Consider the following 14,209-nt stretch of genomic DNA (forward strand, 5'->3'; position numbering starts at 1 on the left):
CCAGTGGGGAAGAGCCGAGAAAGCGGGCCCGGCTGACTGATTAGCTCTCTCGCCTGAAGAGTAATGGGCTTTCCCGAAATAGAACAAACGAGATTAACAGGCCTCCGCTTCCTACGTCACGGGGTCTGTGCTGACGCCTCGGCCCCCGGCTTGGGCTTCCCATCAGCCCCCTGAGTCCCCAGCCACCCTGGGTCCGAGAAACAGCCCGATTGTCTTGCTCTGAGTCGACAGGGATGGAGCTTCCCCACCCACCTCCCACCCCCATCCCGCACCCCATTCTGACCTCGTCCCCCCCCAGTGCTGGAGGAATGAGGGGGAAACGGCAGCGAGGGCAGCCTCCCCCCCACCCAGAACACAGGCGGATGTCACGTATCAGATGCGTGAGGTAGTTTGCATGCATGGACAGTGGACTAGGCTGCGGCCACGAGATCCACAGGGGGTTCGAGTCCCTACACGGCCAGAAAGGGTTTGGCGGAGCCCGTGGCACTCAGAAAGGTGCTAAGGAGCCTGGCATCCCCTCTGCCCACCTGGGTGCACAGAGGGCGCTTGGGGCTCCCCTAACATTCCTGGGGTGCAGGAAGCCGAGAGCTGGCGGGGGGGGGGCTCCCTGCCTGCTGACCACAGGTCCAGTGCGATTTGCAGCTCATCCCGGCTGTCAATCGTGTGAACAGAGACGGCTGGTCCTGACTTCTGGTTGGGGAGGGTTGGGTTTAGGGCCACCCCCGGCAGTGCTCAGGGCTTCGTCCTGGCTCTGTGCTCAGGGGTCCCTCCTGGCGGGGCTCGAGGGACGCACCTGACCTGCAGGCACTGACCTGCCGGCCCTGAGTTTAATCGAGAAATGGAAACTCGGGGCTGGAGTGATAGCACAGCGGGAAGGGCGTTCGCCTTGCACGCGGCCGACCCGGGTTCGATTCCCAGCATCCCATAGGGTCCCCCGAGCTCCGCCAGGAGTGATTCCTGAGTGCCTGAGCCAGGAGTCAGCCCTGAGCACCGCTGGGTGTGACCCAAAAATAATAATTAAAAAAAAAAAAAGAAATGGAGCTGCCAGCTCGACTTCGCCTCAGAGGCCCTGGCTCCAGGCCAGGGCTGGCTCTCACAGTCCCTAAACAGAAAGGGACCATTCCCCGCCCCCCCCCCGGCCCACACCTCAACTAAGCATGGGGGTGACCCAGAGGAGGTCGAGGAGAGCTGCCGAGAGAGCTCACCCAGCCCAACGGAGAATTCAGACCAGAATGAATGTTGGGGGCTGGATAGTACAGTGGATAAGGCGTCTGCCTTGCACTCAGCAGACGGGGATATGATCCCCAGAAGCTTCTACGGTCCCCTGAGCCCACCAGGAGTAATTAATTCCTGAGTGCAGAGCCAGCGGCAAGCACTAAACACCGCCAGGTGTGGCCCAAAAGCAAACCAAAAACCCAGAATGAATGGGGACTGGAGAGATAAGGATACAGTGGGCCAGGCACATGCCCTGCACACAGCAGACCTGGGTTCGATCCCTGGCATCCCATAGGGTCCCCCGAGCCTTCCAGGAGTGATTCCTGAGCACAGAGCCAAGAGCCAGCCCTGAGCATCACCAGGTGTGACCTCAAAAGAATAATGATGATGAATCGAGTGAGTGAATGTCGTCAGGAGCAGAGAGGAGCAGGGGCAAGAGAGAGTTGGCACCTCTGCACCTTACACCCCGCAGACAGGAGAGGCCTCAGCCACCCCTGCCCAGCCAGCCCTGGCCGTTAGGGTCACTGGCCTCCAGCACGACTGGCTCCCAAGACTCCTTCTTTGGGGGCCACACCCGGCGATGCTCGGGGGTTACTGCTGGCTCTGCCTTCAGGAATTATCCCCCTGGCAGTGCTCAGGGACCATATGCCATACGGGATGCTGGGGATCGAACCCAGGTCGGCCGCATGCAAGGCAAACGCCCTTCCCGCTGTCCTATTGCTCCGCCCCGAGACTCTGCTTTTTCTCCTGAGAGCTGCCCCGGGCACTCCCACAATTTCTCTTTGGCTCCAAGGAGGCGAGTGGATTTCCCCGGCAGCCTCCAGGAGAGACGCACACCTGCCTCCTCAGAGCAGGCCAGGCAGCAGGTGAGGAGCCGCGGGGAGGGGCGGGGGGGTGCGGGAGCCAGCCTGCTCTGCCAAGTCAGGGCGCCCTGCGTGGGAAACGGGCGGTGGGTGGAGTTGAGGATGAGGCTCCCAGGAGCAGAGCTCAGAGGCGAGCCGGGGGCTCCAGCCTGGAGAAGCTGTTTGCTGGACAGGCCGAGGGCAGAGATCACGCATCGAGTCCACCCTCGTGGACACTCACTCGGGCCTCAGGCACCTCGTGCTCCCCTGGGTGGGTGGTCCTGAGGGTCTGCATTTCCGGAATTAGCGGGGAGGGAGGGGCAGGAACCACGGGGAATTCATTCTTTCCTCCCGAAGAGTATCTTTCCACTGGACCTGATGTCCTTAAAACCCAACCGCGGCAAACACTCACAAAAGGGCAGAAGCGCTTGAAAACCAATTTTAGGGTAGGCTGGAGCGATAGTACAGTGGGGAGGGCATTTGCCTTGCACGAGGCCGACCCAGGTTCGATCCCAGCATTCCATATGGTTCCCCGGGCACTGTCAGGAGTGATTCCTGAGAGTATGGCCGGTGTGATCCAAAAAGCAAAAAACACACACACACACCAAAAAAAAAAAAAAATTAGGGGACTGGCTTCACCAAGTGACCTAGTCCTTTTCCCTTCCTTCATTTATTTGTGTTTTATTTGGGGACTGTACCCACTTGTATTCAGGACTTATTCCTGACTCTGTATTCAGGGATCACTCCTGGTGGTCTTCGGAGGTGGAGGTGGTGGTGGGGGGGAAAGAGGTCATAAGTGGTGCCAGGGATTGAACCTGGGTCAGCTGTGTGTAAGGCAAGTGCGCTACCCACTGTACTCTCTCTCTGGCCCTTCCTTCTTCTCTGGCCTCAGGAGAAGCCTATGGTCCCCAGAACCACCAGACTCAGTCTTCGACAGGCAAGAGTGCCCATAGTTTTAGCTCTGTGGGCCCAGTACAGTCTCAGAACGAGGCAGTGTAGAAAGAACCAGAGGCCACCGCCTCTGTGGGCCAAACTGGCTCCCAGGGCTGCAGGGGACACGTTATTGCCACCCACTCCCACAGCGGGTGTCGGGCCTCGATCGGACCCCGTGCTCCTGTACCTGTCATGGCGTGAGGGACGCTGGTGACCAGAACCTTCTGGCTCTGCATCCGGACTCCCGACTCCGGGTTCTGCATGTCCTTCACCAGCGCTTCAATCTGTAAGACAGAACCGAGAAAGTCTGTGTTCCTGCCGGCCAGGAACCCAGCAAGCGCTGGGTCCACGCGCCGGGGGAACGTTCACTGGGAAACCACCCCTCTGACGAGGGAGGCACGGCCGGGAGCAGAACGTGCACAGTGAAGCGACCAGAGCTCTCTGCGCCAGCCACAGGGACCGCGTGTTTCTGCAGACAACTTCGGGGAAGACGAGTGCCCTAGAACAGATGACTGGCTGAAGAAACTCTGGTACATCTATACAATGGAATACTATGCAGCTGTTAGAAAAGATGAAGTCATGAATTTTGCATACAAGTGGGTCAACATGGAAAGTATCATGCTAAGTGAAATGAGTCAGAAAGAGAGAGACAGACATAGAAAGATTGCACTCATCTGTGGAATATAGAATAACAGAGTAGGAGATAACACCCAGGAATAGTAGAAATAAGTACCAGGAGGTTGACTCCATGGCTTGGAAGCTGGCCTCACATGCTGGGAGAAAAGGCAGCTCAGATAGGGAAGGGAACACCAAGTAAAATGTGGTTGGAGGCCACGCAGGGGAAGGGTGATGCGTGCTGAAAGTAGACTAGAGACTGAACACAATGGCCACTCAACACCCCTATTGCAAACCACAACACCCAATTGGAGAGAGAGAACAAAAGGGAAAACCCTGCCACAGAGGCAGGGTGGGGTGGGGGGGGTGAGGGATGTTGGGTTTATTGGTGGTGGAGAATGGGCACTGGTGAAGGGATGGGTTCTCGAACACTGTATGAGGGAAACATGAGCACAAAAATATATAAATCCGTAACTGTACCCTTACGGTGATTCACTAATTAAAAAATAAACTAATAAAAAAATTTTAAATCATCTTACAATCAAAAAAAAAGAACTGCGAGGAAGAGGGGGTTCTGCTGAAAGGGGTTCTGCTGGGCAGAGAAAGGCAGGGAAGGGTAACCCCCCCCCCCGGGGAGAGGGGACAGGCAGGAACAGCAGCCAAGGGGCCTCTGCTAGCAGTGCCAGGAGTGGGTCTCGATTCCAGCAGCTGTTTTGGAAATGAGACCCAAGAGAGGCTGGAGTGAGAACTTGGCCCCCACATAGGGAAGCAGTGCAGGGGGGTCTTCCCAAACCTCTCGCAATCCTCAGGCTAGGAAGGAAAAGGTTTCCACAGGGGCCGTGTCCAGCCCTGATGCCCTTCCGGTAATGCGCCTGGTCCACTCCTGAGGTCCAGGCAGCTGTGAGCGCCTGCACAGACCCTCGGGGAGGAGGGGTCCCTCCAGCCCCTCCTACACGCCTCCGAGATGCTGAGCGCTCCTTCCCCACCCCCAAAGCTCAGCCACTTGCTGGGTCCCTCCCCGCTGACCTCCGGCGACTAAATGCAAGGACATGGCCCTACACAGCACAGTCCTTTCGAATCCTTGGACCGGAAGCATATGCTCAAGGGCCAAACGAAAAGAACCCCAGGTCCTTGTGCCCTCAATGGGGGTCTCCTTTCTTCACCAACACAGGGACTCGGGCACCTCACTTCCCCCTCCGAACCCCTGTTCTCTGCAGGACAATGAAAGAGGGCGACCAATGGATGCGTCTGATTCTATGATCTCTGAGAACCCAAGCACACAGGGGCCGAGACGTGCTTGCTCAGGCTAAATACATGTGATGTGCTGGGAGAAAGTCATCCCAGATAGAGAGGGGAGCACCAAGTAATATGTGATTGGAGATCCTGCGCGGGAAGGGAGATGCGTGCTCAAAGCAGACTAGAGACTGAACAGGATGACCACTCAATACCCCTGTTGCAAACCACAACACCCAAAAGGAGAGAGAGATATCAAATTGGAGTGCCCCGCCACAGAGGCGGGGTGGGGTGGGGGGGATGATGGGATTGGGGGGGTGGGAGGGATACTGGGTTCATGGGTGGTGGAGAATGGACACTGGTGGAGGGATGGGCTCTTGAACATTGCATGAGGGAAAAATAAGCACGAAAATGTGTGCATCTGTAACTGTACCCTCACTGTGACTCACTAATTAAAAAATAAATTTAAATAATAAAAAATAAACAAATAAACAAATACATGTGATGGATGCACAAACAAATGATGCGGGGGAGGGGGCAAAAATCCTGCCAAGCCCAAATAGATCTTTGGGGGGGTAAAAAAGATGAATTTTTTAATGAATCTCTCAAGGGTCAGCCTTGAAAGGGATATTTGACTCAGCAGCAGGTTCCAGAAGGCACCACAGTGCTGGAGATCTCTCTGGGCCCCATACCGAGCCAATTTCACTGGGGCACCCCAGATGGAGCAGGTGCAGTCTCCCCGCCTACTCCAGATGGAATCCCGGCGACCAAGAGCTTCCACAAGCAAGGCCCAGGTATGTGGACTCCAGAACTAAGTCTCCAGGTCGCATGGTGGTAGCCGGGTCAGGCAGGCCCTCCCCGGCTCCCCGTCCACTCTTGATACCGGATGTCACGCCCACAACCCGCCTCCAAACGCCATCTTAACACACCCACAGCCCTGGTCCAGAGACTCCTAATTGAATCCCAAAACGGATTAGCTCCCTACAGAGATGTCTCTGGAACCCAACCATGTGCAATCTTAGAACTCCAGAAGCAGGCGGCCTCTCATGATATGCAAAATGAGCAATGGAAAAGAAATGGTCTAGCATCTGCCCCTGGCAGGCAGGCGTGAATGGTGGTGGGAAGATTCGAGCAGAATATAATATCCGAAAGTAGAGAGAGAGTATTGGGGAAAACTGTCTGCCATAGAGGCAGGGTGAGGACTGGGATGGGGGGGGGGCGTAGGGGATAATGGGGAAAATTTGCACTGGTGGAGGGGTAGGTGTTTGATCATTGTATGGCTGAAACTCAAACATGAAAGCTTTGTAATTGTGGTTCACGGTGACGAAAGAGAGAAAGAAAGAAAGAAAGAAAGAAAGAAAGAAAGAAAGAAAGAAAGAAAGAAAGAAAGAAAGAAGGAAGGAAGGAAGGAAGGAAGGAAGGAAGGAAGGAAGGAAGGAAGGAAGGAAGGAAGGAAGGAAGGAAGGAAGGAAGGAAGGAAGGAAGGAAGGGATATTTACAAGTAGCTCCTGGGGAGATGAAATTAGTGGGAAATGTGCTTGGTTTATGTGGCTTTCTGAAAACCTCCTTCCCCACCTTAGTGTCTCCTGATAGTCTCTGAGTTCACTAAATTGTTTCCCGACGGCAGCTGGGAGCTGTCAGGCTATGTCTCTCTCCAGAGTGCTGGAGATGCCCCATGATGGATAAGCTACTGCTACACATCGGCCTCATGCTTATCTGATGATCTGTCCAGCCTCTGAGGCAGCCACCCAGGATGATTTCATTACGGCCCCAGGAATCAATAAGCGCTAAGATCCATGCTTTCAAAGGAGAGCTATGCCATGGTACTGAGGGAGCCCGTAACCCTAGAAGCTTCCGTGTAATCAATGCATCTTCTAAACTCCGCAGGCTGGGCTGCGCTGAGATGCCCGGGAACAAGAACCTCACTCGACTAAGCAAACACAAGAAGTTTCGGAACCCAAGATAAGAGCCAGGCTGAATGGAGAATACAAGCTTTTGTTTGGTTTGCTTGGGTGGGGGGGGGGGGGAGGGCCATATTTGGCAGTGCTCAGGGCTTATTCCTGACTCTGTGCTCAGAGATCAGTTCTGGCGGAGGGGGGGGCCCCTCCGGGGACCACAGGGGATCAAAATCGAGCCAGTTGCATGCAAGGCAAGTGCCCTACAGTGCTATTGCTCCAACCTCAAGGATACAAGTTAACAATATAAAGATAGTCACAGTCCCCAGAGAGTTGGGAAGATAATTGTAGGGAATTCAAAGTTAACTTAGAGAAACATCAGTGATCTGGATGCAGGAAAATGGCTCAGTTCAAATCCCTGCTCCCGCAGAGAAAGAAAGAAACTAAGGAGGGAAGGAGAGAATGGGAAGGAAAAGGTGAACCGGCACCAGGGAGTCTGTTACACTGGGGGTGTGGGTGAGGGGTAGAGCCCCATGTCCCTGACACAGACTCCACACACTGGAAACGTGAGAGCTAAGCTGCAGCCACTGGAACTCTGGTATGTGCCCGTCAAGTTGACAGGCGGGGATGGGGCAGAGCGTCGGGTAGGGCACACTGGTCGGGGAAGCTGACAGGGGTGGTAGGATTGGTGCTGAAATATTAGATGCCTAAAATTCAACCATCGATAATTTGTAAATCACCATTCTTTTATTTTAAAAAAGTTAACTAGGGGCCGGAGCGATAGCACAGCGGGGAGGGCGTCTGCCTTGCACGCGGCCGACCTGGGTTCGATTCTTAGCATCCCATAGGGTCCCCTGAGCACTGCCAGGAGTAATTCCTGAGCACAGAGCCAGGAGTAATCCCTGTGCATCGCCGGTGTGACCCAAAAAGAAAAAAAATTAAAAACAATTTAAAAAGTTAACTAATTAAAAAAAAATCCCAGCTCCATTGTGGAAGCTAAGTCAATGGCTAAATCTCAGAAGGCCAAATTTCTCAGGGGGTGATAAGGAATGATTATTATAGTGAGAGGTGTGCTGTAAAGGTTGGTGAGTAAAGTATTGAAAGCATTGAGCACTGTGGGTGAATTTTCTCAGGGAGCACTTGCAATGCTCCCTAAGAATGTAGGACACAGCAGGGTTGGGGCAGGCGGGGGTTGGCATGGCTGAAACTAAAGAACAAAACAGGGGCCAGGAAGATAGTACAGTGGGTAGGGTATCTCTTTGCTTTTTTGGCCCATCCAAGCTTATTTTTATTTAATGGCATCCCACATGCTCCCCTGAGCATCACCCAGAGTGGTCCCTGAGTGCAGAGCCAGGAGTAAGCAAGCCCCGAACACCATCGGGTGTGGCCCAAAGAACAAAACCACCTAAACCTTCACCTCAAAAGTAAGTGGGGGCTTTCCTGGGTGCTGAAGCAGAGGCTGACCATCGGGGCAGAGAGGACTGAGAAGCTTCTCTGGGCCGGGACCCCTGGTCCATGGTGGGTGGGAAGGCAGAAGGATGCGGCCATTGCAGTAGACAGCGCGGAGGGTCCGCCAGAAAATGAAAGAAACTGCCGAAGGATCCAGGGGAAGAGATGGAAAAGAACCGAGAGGGAGTTGTTACAACAGCCACTGTTCGCAACGGCCAAGATGTGGAAACGTGAGTGCGTGGCAGGGGGAAAGGCCAGCAGGAGACTCCCGTGGCCTTCGGGTCACGTCCATCCGTCCTTCCAAAGTTGACTCTGCAGCCGGCACTGACGTGGGATACACAGCCGCGCCGGCTCCGGCGAGCCAGCCAGGGACCCGCTCAGGCAGGGGTCTCCCGAGCCAATTCCAGGCATCGGGGAGAGAAATGGTGGCTGCCAGGGGTGTGGGGGGCACAGGGACGTGGGGGGCATGACGTTGTCGCTAAGCAGGATGAGGAAACGCTCGTGTGCTGGGAAACGCTGTTGTCTGCATTCAGGAAGCGGTAAGAGATGGATTCACTGGGGCAGGAGCCACAGCACAGCAGGGAGGGCGTTTGCCTTGCATGGGGCTGACCCGGGTTCGACTCCCAGCATCCCATATGGTCCCCAGGCACCGCCAGGAGTAATTCCTGAGTGCAGAGCCAGAAGTAACCTCTGAGCATCGACGGGTGTGACCCCCCCCCCAAAAAAAAGAGGTGGGTTCACCTGTGAAACGGCAGATCAGGCAAATGTTTCAGGGGGGGGCGGGGAGGAGCCCGATGCATGCAAGGTAATTGGTCACAAGTAGAGCCATGAGGGGGGGCATCTAGAAAGCTCCACCGCCCTCGCCCCAGAGGCGGACAGAGGGGACCACGAGCAAAGCCAGTGTCCGGGGCTGGGACGCCCAATCTCAGTGCGTCTGAGGGAACCACAGTCCGGAGAAATGGCCCCGTCAGGGCGTTGGACAAGGCCCCCGCGGGCACCAGTGCACAGAGGCACGCAGGTGCAGACAGGGGCTGGCACCGCGGCACAACCGACTCTGAGCTTTAGCTGCACCGACGTTCTCCGGGCTCTCAGGGTCGCTCAGGAATAGAAAGGATCCCCTCGGCGACTGCCGGGGCCTCAGTCCTGCACCCGTGTGGGGCCGGGGCCTGGCCATACTGGCCTCCGGGCAGAGACAACCCCAGGAGGTGTGAGGTGACCCCACTTCTCCGGGACGTGGCCGGGGCAAGGAGGAGCCATGGGCTTTGGGAGTGCAGAAGCCAGCTGTCTAGTCTTCAACACACACACACACACACACACACACACACACACACACATACACACACACATACACACATACATACACACACATACACACATACATACATACACACACATACACACACATACACACATACATACATACACACACATACACACACATACACACATACACACACACTCATGTTGGAGGGGGCTGGGAGGTGACCCCACTTCTCCCGTCCAAACCAGGGACAGCGAGCTGCAGTCCCCCCGCCCCTCTCCAAGAAGCCAACCTTCCCCTGGGAGAAGTCGGGGCTCCCCAACCCTCAGGTGTCCCTAAAATTCCCTTCACGCACACCGGGCAGTGTCTCCTGGAAACCGGGTACCCATAAAGGCAGAGAAGCAGAAACCCACCCACCTTCCGATTCAGTCGCAGATTTGACTCCTTCCCATGAAAAAACGAAGGGGGGAGAAAAGAGTTCTAGAAGGTTTGAAAATAACCCTCAGAGGAGGAATAATGACAGTTATTTTTGGAACACAATGAGGGGAGCTTTCTAGGAGGTAAGGTAATCTCCCAGGTGGGGGGTCTGGGGGCTTCAATAGGCCTCAGCAACCCTGGGAGGGAGACCCTTTGGGGTTCCCATCCGCTCTACCCAGTCCTCGGCTCATTTCAGGGGCACCCCCAGCCCCCCAACAAGGAGGAGAGACCTAAGCAACTGCTGGCTGTTGAACTGAGCCCCCCGGTCTCCGATCCAGGGGGAGGTTCGAGCCCAGGTCCTCTGGGATTTTTCAAGACGTCGTGGAGTTCGAGTGAGGGGGTTGGAGTGAACCCCAACCCAGCAATATTGGGGTTCCTTCCAGAAGTGGCCGGGGCACTGGGCACAGGATGGGGAGCACAGGAGGATGCAGGCTCATCCGCACCCCCAGGAGAGAGGCCGCAGGAGACCTCCCCAGCCACACACACACACACACACACACACACACACACACACACTTGGAACCTTAGAAACCTCTGAAGTCTGTGCTCCCCGAGTTGGTCTGGGCTTCCTTTTCTCCCTGGGCCCCGAGGCAGAACCCCAACTCGGGCCGGCCCCCCAAGTTCTGTACGTTCTGAACACCTTGCCTTGCCGCTCCAAACGCCCACCACCCACCACCCCTCACAGCCACGCCCCCCCCTCCCCCTGTCCATCCCCACCTGCAAATGCCACCACCCACCCACCCTCCCGGCACCAGCCAGCCACTGCCACCGCCCAGGCGACAGACGCCTGCACCCGGCTGACCCCGTGCTGAGGGCAGGGCTTGGGGGGCGGGGGAGGAGGGTGCCCCAGCATGACTGCAGGCGTGCCAGAGGGCCCCCACGACGTCGGGGGAGCAGAGGTGACGGCTTTGACGGCCCCGGGCCCACCCTGCACGCCCACGCCGCTCCCCGCACGAGCTGTCACTCACAGCGCCTCATCCCACCGCTGGAATTTTCCTTTCAGCTCAGAAAGCGCCCCGGAGGGGGGAGGGGGAATGATACCCACCCGCCCCGTTCTGTGTGCAAAGGCGGGCGAGGTGACCCCGTTCGTGACCTGGGTGCAGCCTGGCCTTGCGCAGGGGGGTCCCGACACAGGAAGCCATCTCACCCCCCACATCCCCGTGGCCCCCCATCCTGCCCGACCCCCATACCTGGGGTCTTCGCTTTGTTTTCACGCCTCCCCTCTCTGCTCACTGAGCCCCCATCTTGGGGGGCCCTCTGACCCCCCCGCTCAGGCGCCTGCAGGACTCTGCCTCCCTGGACTCCGTCTGTCCCCCCGGGAGGTCTGCAGCCTGGCCTTCCTCCCGGCATCCCCCCCGCTCCGCAGAGACACCTGGGGTATGCCCACGACGGAGGCGGGGAGCAGGAGGGCTGTCCGGGGCACACACAGCAGCACCCCTGCCTCTACCGGCCGCATGTCTGGCACCCCCGGGCCCCGCTGGAGCACCCCCAGGCCTCTGCAGACATTGCCCGGCCCCCCGAGGGGCTTTCATCTGAGCTGTGCGCTGGGAGCGGCTGGAAGCTTCTGCACGAGCTCCGTGGCACGGCAGCACCCCACGTAATTGCTTAATTGCTCCTTAAGGAAACCAGAAAGAGCACACAGATGACTGAGGCCGACACTTGCGGGGTGCAGCGGGGGCAGACGCACCCCACCGTCTCCTCCCACCCGGCCCACGGCCTGGCCCTGGGCTCTGACCTGCCTTCCCGCTGGAGAGCCGCCCCCTTTCCTTCACCCCAAACCTAAGGCACCCCCTGCCCCCAACATAGAGCACAGCACACTCGGTGGGACGTTCGAAGCCCCCCCACCCGTCTCTGAATGCTTCTGTGTGACCACCCACCCGGCTGCCCGCTCCAGGCCCCCTCACCCACCCCAACCAGTCTCCAAGTGGCAAAAAAAAAAAAAATACAATTTATGGGGGCTGGAGCGATAGCACAGCAGGTAGGGCATTTGCCTTGCACACGGCTGACCCAGGTTCATTTCCCAGCATCCCATAGGGTCCCCTGAGCACTGCCAGGAGTAATTCCTGAGTGCAGAGCCAGGAGTAACCCCTGAGCATCACCAAGTATGACCCAAAAAGCAAAATAATAATAATAATAATAATAATAATAAAACATGTCTCTAGACACCGCACCTTTCACGCATCCCACTTGCCATTGCGGGACCCAGCCCTCCTCTTCCCACCCTTTGGGCAAAAGGAACCGGCGACCTTTCACCCCTGGATGTGCTTGCAAACTCTGTACCCTACGTACCCCAAGAAATCGGCCCCACCTCCCAGGAAGAACGGGTCTACCAGATTAGTAACGGAGTCAAACTCTCCTCAGGTGCCTTTCTGGGAGGCCGGGGAGGCCCGTGGTTTCATTCCCACAGGTGCCAGCCCCCCCCACAGTGACGCATGTCCAGGGGATGAGTGGACTCTACTAGAGTCCACTGATCTCCTTCTTTGCTCTTTTTCTTTTTTCTTCTTTTTGGGTCACACCCGGCAACGCTCAGGGGTTCCTCCTGGCTCTGCACTCGGGAATCACTCCTGGCGGTGCTCAGGGATGCCAGGGCTGGAACCCAGGTCAGCCACAGGCAAGGCAAAAGTTCTCCCCGCTGGACTGTCGCTCCAGCCCCTGCTGACCTCCTGCTAACTCTGCATCTGTCCACCCATCCCAGGCCCACGAAGATTCCAAAAGCTTCCGGGAGAGCCAGAGAGGTTGACCAGAAGGCGCTTCTGCGAGATTCCCACCCACATCCGTCCTGGGGGGATGTCAGGGGCTGCGGGCGTGGGCAGGGAGGGTGACCTGGAGTGGGGTGGACACTGAAATGATGGCCGTGGGCATGGCCCACTGCAGGGGGCTCACTGACTGTGCCATGAGCTGACCCCTCTTGCCCACAAAGCAGCCGCCTTGAGCAGGAGGGCTCTGCACCCCCATGTGACAAAGCCCAGGTGAGGGGGAGTAGGGGGCAGGCGAGAGGGGCTGGGGGGCGGCTGTCCCACGGCACGGGAAAGGCCAGAGCCAGCCTTGCTGGATGGCCGGGGTTTCCGGGCCATGAGGAGGTCCTGAGGGACCCCCATCCTTCCCCTCATACCAGTGCTCCTTTTAATTTGCAAATCTACCACATCATGTGACTATTCCAAAGGCCTCCGTCTCTCTCTCACAACCAAACCACATGCAAAGTTGGTCCAAGAGCCTGGGGCACCCACAGCCACCCACAGCCCAGCCCCTGCTGCCAGCCAGCGGTCCTCATTTGCATGTCAAACTCTACCCGTGCTTCCAGACCCTGCCGGCCTCTGGGCCTTAGCACATGCCCTTCCGTCTGCCTGGCACGTCCATTTCTCCTCTCTGCCGAGAACCCATACTCAGGCTTCAGTTCTGGGGCCCATGACCCCTAAATCCATCCATCGCCCTCAGCCTCCACCATCCCTCCCCCACCCTACATTGGAGGACAGCCGGGAGAGCAGAACTGCACTGAAAAGATGGTGGTCGGTCCTCCGGTCCCCTGATTCCGCCATGCAGCGGCTCTGTGACACGGGGCATGTGACTGAACCTCTCTGGGCTCCACTTTGCTTCTCCTTGAACACCTGAGGCCAGGTGAGCTGAAGACCCTGAGTGCCACCGCACCTGTGCGTTCATGGAGGGGTATGGGTCCAGGCCACGTCCCTTTGATGGGCTGGTGGCAGGCTCGCCAGGAAGACCTCTGCTTTCGGACCCCGCAGCACTCACCCCTGCCCTCTGGGGCTCTGTGATCTGAGCCGGGGTGTGTGTGTGTGTTGGGGGGGTGGCAAGAGGGGTCCGCTCCCCTGGGGCCAGGAGTCCAGATTCTGTCCAGGTCAAAGTGGATGGTCTTGGGGGTGCTGGGAACCAGCAGGGAGGAGGTACCCCGCGGGGTGCAGGATGGAACCGGCTCCATCCCTGCAGGGGGTGCCTAAGGGGTCCCGGGGGGCTTAGGGGAGGGCAGCGCCCACAGAGGGCAGCTCAGCTGGTGGCTCTCCCCGGGCACAGGTGTGGAAGGGAGGGGCTGGACCTTATTCTGTGAGCAAGGGGTGCCCGAGGAGGGGGTCGGAGGAGAACCCCCACCCCACACCCCCATTTGGAGAAGGAGCCCCCTTTCTTCATGGAGGATTTTGTGGCGCATAGCAAGAGGGAGAGGGGCAGCTGGGGTAAGGAGGGAACACGGGGTGGGGGGGGCGGGCAGGGTGGTGGGGGCTCTGGGGGGAGAGCGAGTAGGGGTATACAGGTGAGGCAGGAGCCAGGCTGCCGTCCAG

At 57.5% G+C, this 14,209-nt stretch overlaps 1 protein-coding gene across 1 annotated transcript in view; it reads right to left on the minus strand.

The window, feature by feature from the left end:
* RGS9 (regulator of G protein signaling 9) overlaps positions 1-14,209 on the minus strand; it is a 68,782-nt gene that overhangs the window by 53,158 nt on the left and 1,415 nt on the right. Inside the window, exon 2 of the mRNA XM_055132743.1 lies at positions 3,178-3,274. Coding sequence (XP_054988718.1) covers positions 3,178-3,274 — 97 coding nt within the window. The remainder of the gene's footprint in view (positions 1-3,177; positions 3,275-14,209) is intronic.

This window comes from Sorex araneus, chromosome 3 (assembly GCF_027595985.1).
Source record: "Sorex araneus isolate mSorAra2 chromosome 3, mSorAra2.pri, whole genome shotgun sequence".
NCBI lineage: Eukaryota > Metazoa > Chordata > Mammalia > Eulipotyphla > Soricidae > Sorex > Sorex araneus.